The sequence below is a fragment of the Alexandromys fortis genome, unplaced genomic scaffold, assembly GCF_014885135.2.
Source record: "Alexandromys fortis isolate MF-2015 unplaced genomic scaffold, M_Fortis_MF-2015_v1.1 scaffold_5, whole genome shotgun sequence".
In the NCBI taxonomy this organism is placed as follows: Eukaryota; Metazoa; Chordata; class Mammalia; order Rodentia; family Cricetidae; genus Alexandromys; species Alexandromys fortis.
The window spans coordinates 16,522,370-16,532,350 of NW_026067924.1; the positions used below are offsets into that span (position 1 = coordinate 16,522,370).

The following is a 9,981-nucleotide window of genomic DNA, read 5'->3' on the forward strand; positions in this document are numbered from 1 at the left end:
ATGAATCCCTATATTCCTTTTTTTTAAATTTCAAATTAAAGGTTTTGTGTGTGTGTGTGTTCTTGTGTGTATATCTCAACATGAACATGGAGGTTATAGGGCAGCACATGGGAGTCAGTTTTCTTCCTCAGAGATGGATCAGCTTGTCTGACTTGTCGGCAGGTGCTTTTACCCACCGAGGCATCTCTCAAGAGTCCTCTATTTTTTCTTTTTTAAATATTACTTTATTTTATTACTTTAAAAATACCAATCCAAATTCCCACTTCCTCCCCTCCTCCCACTCCCTCCACACACCCTCCCCCCACCCACCTCCAATCTTAAGAGAGGGCAAGGCACCTTGCCCTGTGGATAGTCCAAGGCCCTCCCTACTACATTCAGGTTGAGCAAGGTATATGTCCAAAGATAATAGGATCCCAACAAACTAGTACATGCAGTAGAGACAAATCCCAGTGCCATTATCATTGGCCCCTCAGTCTGCCCCAACTGTCAAGCACATTCAGAGGGACTAGTTTGATCCCATGTTCATTCATTCCCAGTCCAGTTGGAGTTGGTGAGCTCTCATTAGTTCAGGCACACTGTCTCAGTGGGTGAACCCCTCATAGTCTTGACTTCCTTGCTCATAGTCTCCCTCCTTCTGCTCTTTAACTGGACCTTGGGAGCTCAGTCAAATGTTCCAATGTGGGTCTCTGTCTCTGTTTCCATCTGTTGTTGGACAAAGGTTCTATGGTGTTATTTAAGATAATCATCAGTCTGACCACAGGGCAAGGCCAGTTCAGGCACCCTCTCCTCTATTGCTTATGGTCTTAGCTGGGGTTATCCTTGTGGAATCCTGGGAATTTTTCTAGAGCCAGGTTTCTTGCTAACCCAAAAATGGGATCTTCAATCAAGATATCTCTTTCCTTGCTCTCGTCTCTGTCCTTATTCCATCTCAACTATCCCATTCCCTCAACCTCTCCCCAACCCTCCCCTTCTCTGCTCTTTTTCCCCTTCTCCCCATTCCTTCTACCCCTGGCCCTATGCTCCCAAATTTTGTCAGATGATCTTATCTGCTTCCAATATCCAGGTGGATCTATGTATGATTTTCTTTGGGTTTACCTTATTACTTAGCTTCTCTAGGATCATAAACTATAGGTTCAATGTCCTTTGTTTATGGCTAGTATCCACTAATGAGTGAGTACATACCATTAGGGTCTGGGTTAAATCACTCAGGATAGTGTTTTCTAATACATCCATTTGCATGCAAAATTCAAGATGTCATTGTTTTTCACAGCTGAGTAGTAATCTAGTGTGTAGATACTCCACACTTTCTTTATCCATTCTTTCGTTGAGGGATATCTAGGTTGTTTCCTGGTTATGGCTATTACAAATAATGCTGCTATGAACATAGCTGAACAAATGCTCTTGTAGCATGATTGAGCATCTTTGGGGTATATTCCCAAGAGTGGTATTGCTGGACCCTGAGGTAAGTTGACTCCCAATTTTCTGAGAAACCTCCACACTGATTTCCAAAGTGGTTGCACAAGTTTGCATTCCCACCAGCAATGGATGAGTGTTCCCCTTATTCCACATCCTATCCAGCATAAGCTATCATTAATGTTTTTTATCTTAGCCATTCTGATAGGTTTTTTTTCTGTAGCTTTGGAGCCTGTCTTGGAACTAACTCTTGTAGACCAGGTTGGTCTCTAACTCACAAAGAACCATCTGCCTATGCCTTTAAGTGCCGAGAATAAAGACGTGCACAACCACCACCCGACCACCTCTACTTATTCTTAACATTTAACAATTATTTCATCATTCAGATTTAACACATCTTCTTCTCTGTGTTCTTAGGTCGCTTCCATTTGAGTCAAATTACACAGACTAACTAAGAAAGTGTTCATTAATCTGGTCCTCTATGTAACTGAAGAGGGTGAGACTCAGAGAAGTAATAGATGAATCTGAGAAGGAGCTGGAGGGATGGTTAGGAGACCTGCTCCTCTTGCAGAGGACCCTGGTTCCTTACCCAGCACTCGCATCTAGGACTGCCTGTAGCTCTAGCTCCCTGTGATCAGTGCCCTCTTCTGGTCTGTGTGGGAGCCTGTACAAATGTGACACATTCACACAGACACACACTCATAGACATACACTCATAGAGACACATACATAAAATAAATTTTATGTTTGAAAAACAAGCTATTTAATAATCTGTATCACAATACAATACACATCACTTACTTAAATAATTTGTATATACAATACAACCAAGCAAAATATAAAACTTATACATCATTGTAAAGTAAAGCCATGAGGAATCCAAACTGTTACAATTTAGTCAGATATGAAAGAGCAGTTTTTTTTAAAATAAGGCATAAACCCACCTCTAGCAATTCAATACTTTCATGATCAATGATTATATCAATAAATATTTTTCAGAATGCGTCTATAATATTCTTAGAACCATGTCGGTATCTTATTGTATGGATCCAAGTTAAGAAATCAGATAGCGAATCCTTCACTTAAATGGATTTAGAATAAGATCCTTTTGCAGCTCTTTGATGACAAACAGCTGGATAGTGTTGTGGAGAGCAACCAGGCATTAACAAAGGGCAGCTGCTAACAAGCCTCAATCTGCTTCAATCACACTGCATTTTAATCTTGCAAAAAGGGAAATCCACATTTTTAAATCAACATAGAAACTATAGATGGATAAAATAAAACTTTACTGTGTATTCCTTATCCAGTTTATCCCATATGGACAACCTTCATTCCTACAGAGAACCTTCATAAATAACACCACATAAACATTCCAGTACATTTGAGTTCTGTGATTAGTGCACTGGGATTCCAGGAAGTGGATGTAGTTCTTACCGTTTTCCACAATTCTGTAAAAACAGTTTCTACAGAAGGAAACATACAAACACTTTGGAGAACCCCAAATCACATCATAGCTAAACTAACATTTAGCAAGTACAGCATCAGGTACAAGATATGGATTTCTTTGGATAACATGACTAAATCACTGTGAAATTGATAAAACTGACCAATTTCATCTGTGTGCTTCCAATCTTGGTGACAGTATAACCAATTTTATAAAATATAATTACGACCATTTTCTCTGTGCTGAAGACAGTTCAGTAATGGAGAGCTCTAACTTTTCTTCCAGAAAACCCATGTTTAATTCCTAGCAACCACACTCTGGTTGAGAGCAACCATTCCAACTCCAGTAAGTCACAGGACATTTAATGACCTGTTCTACCCTTTATAGGCACCAGGCATGGATGTGCTACAAGGACATAAAGCAGGTAAATTATCCATACACAAAAATATAGGAATTTAAAAAAATCACTTGAAAAGAGAGGAAAATTGGAGAATAAGATTTCTTTTATCACCATATTTTTCTAAGATCTCTCTCTCTCTCTCTCTCTCTCTCTCTCTCTCTCTTTCAGGTCAAGGCTGTGGCCACCAGGAAGAGTGTGTGAGAACAACCCCATGCCTAACCTGCTCTGTGAGAATTTTGTCTTACCCACAATATTGCAGAACTGAGAACTCATTCACACTCATTGAACAGAAAAATGAAAGAGATAGTTTCTCAATTTCTTCCACTGAGCATGCCAACACTCAGGCAGAATCCATCCCTGCGAATCAACACAACAGGGCTAAAAGTTGCATAACCAAGAGCCAGAAATTTTTGAATATTTCCAACCACAGATTTGTCTGCTAAATAGATACTTATAATTAGAGAAAAAGCACAGTCAGTCCAATAGAAGAAAACAAAACAGAGCATCAGAAGGAGGACACTCTGAGCAGCTCTCAGCTCAGGGGGAGTTCTGTAGAGAAGCTTGGAGTTCTGAAGGTAGAGGACATGCTGGTGGTGCTTGTGGAGAAGATGTACCATGTAGCCACTGGCCGCACCCATGGCTCCCTGAAACACAGCATCTCTCAGGACCATAAATGAAAGAACAGTCCATTTTGTATTTTTACTTTCAGGCATAAAATAACAATAGTCATCTTTATTCTTAAGCTGTGATATATTCAGGCTTACACTTGTGATGGAATGGATTAGATTCATACCTATTAAAGCGTTGAGTATCCAAAAGAATGAAAAGAATGGAAGGATGTGCCATGCAGACTTTGGTCTGAGCCTCCTCCATCCAGATGCTCTGGGACTGATGATGATGGCCTGGACCACAGTGAGGAGACTGCTGGTGCAGATGGAGACCCCACGGGCCACCCTTGACAGGTAAATGGTGATCTTACATCCTATGTCATCTAGGAAGTTTCTCAAACCAAAATCTGCCATTGTCTTTGGCAATCCTTTTGCAAGAAGGATTATGATGTTTGTAAAAGCCAAATGGATGAGAATAAGGTGGATGGGTTTCTTTTCAGGACCTCGCCACCAACTGAACATATAATTCACAGAAACATAAATGTTTCCCAGAGTTCCAAACACAGTCATGAAGAGGAAAACTATTTGCTTAATAAATTTTGAAAACATTTCTTCCTTTCTGGGTAGAAAATCTTGTATTCAGGATACAAAGAATCTTTCCAGAAAGCATTAGTAATGCTAGACATTCATCTGAAAAAACATTTCACATAATAGCATTTTCTGGTATACGAGTCAGTGATGGACACATGTGCTGCTGTAGACTGGGTCCCCGAACTCCTCCTCTTCCCTGTGGACTCTGAATTATGTGTGTGCTCTGACAGGTGAGCTTGGTAACTGAAATAAAACTCTAAAGTTTTAAAGGAGATATGTTTGAACTTTATACTAGCAAAATTGACTTGTTTGAATGTGTGTGTGTCCATTTATCTGGGTGTGTGGATTATGCTAATTAATTCTCAGCATAGGTGAATTGAATTTCATCTTTTTGCAACCAAATTTCTTCCTATTTTTCTCTACTTCATCATATTTCTCCACCCAGTTTCAAAGACAAAGGCTCCTTTCTTATTTGCATCTTACTTAGTTTAACAATTTCTAGATTTGCCTTTGATTGCAATGCTTTATTACTTCAATTTCTACATCCTAATATTTTTTAAATTTTTATGTTGATCATTCTGTTATTTCATTCCACATAAATGTTTACTAGTTATTTTTAATAAGTAGTTCTCACTGTCAAGTTCAATTGCACAACCTTTCCAGATAGAGCCCTACAGTTAAAGCTGAACCATCAAAATATAACCTGATATTTTTCATGTAACTGCCAGGCTGCAGCTAGGGATGGTGACTAGCAGAAACTTGTGTTGCTTCCTAGAACAGAGGGTAGCAGAGAACTGTGATCCTAGCAGATGACTTCAGGGCATCTGTACCCCACTGAGTTACCTCACGACACATAAGGGAATATGGAACAGCTCTGAACCAGGGGATCCTGATGAGGTAAACAAAAATGGGATTAATGAGGGAGTATATACTGCCATGAGATGAGTGCATTTTGAGTCATGAGTCCTCAATTTCAACTGCATGTAGCACAGTAAGTAGGGGCAACTGGTGGGAGCAGGGGTTCCACTATGTAAGAGTTCGTGGTGTTATTTGCTTCACTGGGGCCTTTTGAGCAGCTATTATGTCAGCTGGTTTTACAGCCTGCTTTTCCTCCAACCTGTTTGTCAGGCAGGCTGCTTTTTATTTACCAGTCCCAGGTGATTCCAGAACTTGGACTCAGGTAAGATGCTATTCTTCAAGTTCTGGAGCTCCATTCTCATTTCTCAGGGATTTGCTATAAGCTTTGGGCACCTTTTCTAGAATATGAAAAATCAGAATATTACAGTGGCTGCATTGGTTTGTGTGTTCTGAGTACTTGCAATGTCTCTATTCACTGCTCTCCTTCCTGTTAAACTCACAGGATAACTTTACATGTCTGTGTCCAAATGATCTTACCAGTGACCTTCATCAACCTACCCTCATTCTGAAACTTGTGATCAGGTGGCCTCATGACTCTAGAAATGTCAGTTTTTGCTTTCAACTGTTCCTTTAGCAAAGAGGTAATTATTGCCTTTTTCAGTAAATCCTAGAAATCACAATACCATCTAAATATCTGTACAAATAAAATATGCTCCAGATATTAAAAGAAAACACATCAGCATTCACTGACATATTTAGAATAAAAATTAAGTGTTTTTTCAGTGATTGGAATCTGCCACAATCCCTGATATCAGTTCACCCAAATACTGATGGAAGATATTAACATTTTTTCTGTTTCTTTAATCCTTGCTTTCATGGGGATTCCTACTTTTCTTGTCCTCTCTTCCCTTTTCAAACTTTGAGTCATATTTGAGATCAGGCTGTGATCTTCTAATAACTGATTCCTTTCTACTGAAGTCACTGTTAGTGGATGAAGAGGTGTCTCATCTTCCACATTATTTGTGAAATGCTAAAGGAAATGAACTTAAAAGGCGGGATGGACTTGAGTTTAGATCGATGAAGTAAGTTATATCCATCCATTCTGTTTATCTCTAAAAGAGACAAGCAAGCAGGCAATCAGACAAAGCTAAAAAGATTGTTGCTCTTTGCTGCTTAGCATAGGATAAACTTAAGATGGGCTGTTTCAGGATGTCCTCCTCCACAGCCTGGATCCTAAATAGCAGCAGTTCTCAAGATGGTAATGATAACTGTTATACTGAGTGTTGTATTCTTCACCCAGCATGGAAAATAATGACTGAATTTAAGACAAGTATTGTAATAGTATGTGAGAAAATTAAGAGTCTTTAAGGATGGATACAGACAGGAAACCGTAAAACTGGGAGTTAGAAGGCTATTGTAATCTACGCCAATATTAGAAAAGTAAAAATGCATCAAAAGTAAAAAGTACAAGTGTTACAAACACTAGTGACACTGGTGAAGTCACAATGCTGGAAAACTTATAAAACCTAAAAGAAGAATTTTTTTGTCTTTCATCTCTCTAGTAATTTTTGAGAGAGAGTCTCTCAGTAAAACAGACTAGCCCTGAACGACAATGCCCTTGCCTCAATCTCTCTAGTCCTGAAGCTACATTAATGTATCACGATGATCTCCAGGGTCTGACAGACATCTGAAAATCTTACGTATCTTATTAATCCATTTAGAAAGGTAACCTTAGTCAAAGACCCATGGTACTCTTGCCTGGGGATGGAGAGCAATGCCTCAGCATTTCTGTTACATCTCTGTATCTCCAGGAACTAGTCTCCTTTGATCTTTCTAGCACCAGGGACAGAAGGAAAGTGGAGGTCATGAGGATCACAAAGCATGGCATCTGCTCCCTGGATTAGCCAGAGAGACTCTTCTGCTTTAATGGAACTCCCCCACAGCACAGCAGAGGGGATTAAAGATCTTACCTCCATGTACTCACCTGGACCTCTGTGGTGCAGACAGGCTCTGGAGCATCTCTGGGAAGGTGACACTTGTCAGGTCATATTTGTACTATCAGGATTTGTGGGCTCTTGGCTTCCATCAGGTATTGCAGACTTCAAGTTCATGTTGTCACGGTGTCGGGGGAAGGAAGGCCTCTGCAGAGCCCCGGTCCCTGAAGTACAGGTTCTCTCTTTCCACAATTACTACATCTGTTTTGCTCAGAACTTATTTCAAACTTAATTAGATAGAGATTAATTATTCTGAGAGGAAGAATGTGAGTTGAGAAAATGAACAACTAAGTTTTTGTGCATGGAGCTCCCTGCGCTGAGTCTCCTGACTGTTTTTAGTCTTCCCGAAGTGCCAAGCTGTGACCTGGGCAGAATCTACTTCTGACACATAGACCAGGTCTCTTGCTGTTCTTTCTCAAATCCCTCATTCTACAGAATTAGAATAAATGATGCTACGCACTGGAGATTCTGCTGTCAGATCAAGTCTCTTACATGGACCAGGACGATTTAGAGTCCCTTGTTCTACCTGTGCCCATTTGTAGTGAAGAACTTTGCTGTAAATGACTCATTCATTCCTGCCCATTAAATACTTTAAATATCATGTGGGACTTGAAATATAAAAACCTTCCCAATATTGGAATATTGACCTTATTCTAAAAGCAGTCCTTACTTAGGAAACTTAAAGGGCACTATTTTAACTTAGGTGTTAGGTCCTAGAGTGGTCCCTCTGTGTACTTTTCAAGCTAGTTTTCTTGAGGCCCTTCCTATCCCAAATGCAACATGATACAAATAAAGGTGGGTTCAGAACTGAGACTGAAAACTATGGTACCATGTGTCAGGATACAAGATCAACTAAAAAAATTCAGTAGCTCTCATATACACAAATGATAAGGAAGCTGAGAACGAAATCAGAGACATATCACCATTCACAATAGTCAGAAATAACATAAAATATGTTGGAGTAATGCTAACCAACCAAATGAAAGACCTATTTGACAAGAATTTTAAGTGTTTGATTATGGAAATTGAAAAAGATAGCAGAAAATGGAAAGTTCTCCCATACTCTTGGATAAATAGGACCAATATAATAAAAATGGCAACCCTACCAAAAGCCATCTACAGATTCAGTACAATTCCTATCAAAATCCCAACACAGGTTTTCATAGGACTGGAAACAATACTCAACTTCATATGGAAAAACAGAAAACCCAGGAACAATCCTATATAAAAAACAATCTTATATAAAAAAGAAACTTCTGCATGCATCATCATGCCTGATATCAAGCTCTATTATAGAGATACAGTAATGAAAACAGTTTGGTAAAGGCATAAAACTGATAGACTGACCAATCGAATCGAATTGAAGACCTGGATATGAATCCACACACCTATGAACACCCGGATTTTGACAAAGAAGCTAAAATTATACAATAAAAAAGAAAGCATTCAACATATGGTGCTTGCATTACTGTATGACAATATGTAGAAGAATGCAAATAGATCCATACCTATACCCATACACAAAACTCAAGTCCAAATGGATTAAAGACCCTAATGTAAATTCAACCACACTGAACCTCATAGAAGAGAAAGTGGGAAGTATTCTGCAATGCGTGGGCACAGGAGACCACTTCCTAAATATACCCCAGTAGCACAGACACTGAGAGCAACAATAAATAAATGGGACCTCCTATAACTGAGAAACTTCTGTAAAGCAAAGGACAAAATCAATAAGACAAAAAGGCAGCCTGCTGATTCGGAAAAGATCTTCACCAACCACACATCGGACAGAGGACTGATCTCCAAAATACTAAAGAACTCAAGAAATTAGACATTATTAAATTCTAAATAACACAATTTACAAAAAAAAAGGGGGTACTGAACTAAACAGAGAATTCTCAACAGAAGAATCAATGACCAAAAGATATTTAAGGAAATGTTCAACATTGTTAGCTATTGGGGAAATGCAAATCAAAACAACTCTGAGATACCATCTTACACCTGTCAGAATGACTAAGATCAGAACCACCAATAATAGCCTATGCTGGAGAGGATGTAGAGTAAGGGGAAACACTCATACATTGCTGGTGGTAATGCAAATTTATACAGGTACTCTGGACATAAGTATGGCGGTTTCTCAGAAAATTGGGAATTGACCTCCTGCAAGACCCAGCAATACCACTCTTGGGCATATATTCAAAGGATGCTCAAACACACCACAAGGACATTTGTTCATCTGTATTCATAGTAGCATTGTTTGTAATCGCCAGAACCTGGAAACAACCTTGATGCCCCTCAATGAAGACTGGATAAATAAAGTATGGTGCATTTATATAATGAAGTACTACTCAGTGGGGAAAAAAGTTACATCTTGAAATTTGCATACAAATGGATGCAACTAGAAAAAAAAAACATCCTGAGGGAGGTAATCCAGACCCAGAAAGTTGAGCATTGTACCCATTCATTGATGATTACTAGCTGTAAAGCAAAAAATAAGAAGCCTGTTATCCATGATCCCAGAGAAGATAAGTAACAAAGAGAACCCTAAGAGAAATATACATAGATACCCCTGAGAAGAGGAAATAGTCAAGGTCTCCTGAGAAAATTGGGAGCTTGAGAGCAGAGTGAGAAGGGAAGGCAGATGTGGGATGTCCTTCTGTATATGTGTTGCTT

At 39.2% G+C, this 9,981-nt stretch overlaps 1 protein-coding gene across 1 annotated transcript; it reads right to left on the bottom strand.

Moving 5' to 3' along the window:
- Nucleotides 1-3,448: 3,448 nt before the first annotated feature.
- LOC126501822 (vomeronasal type-1 receptor 4-like) lies at nt 3,449-4,498 on the bottom strand. Its single transcript, XM_050142679.1, has one exon. It carries the CDS (start codon nt 4,472-4,474, stop codon nt 3,569-3,571), a length of 906 nt encoding a protein of 301 aa, XP_049998636.1. The 5' UTR covers nt 4,475-4,498; the 3' UTR covers nt 3,449-3,568.
- Between the last annotated feature and the right edge of the window lie 5,483 nt (nt 4,499-9,981).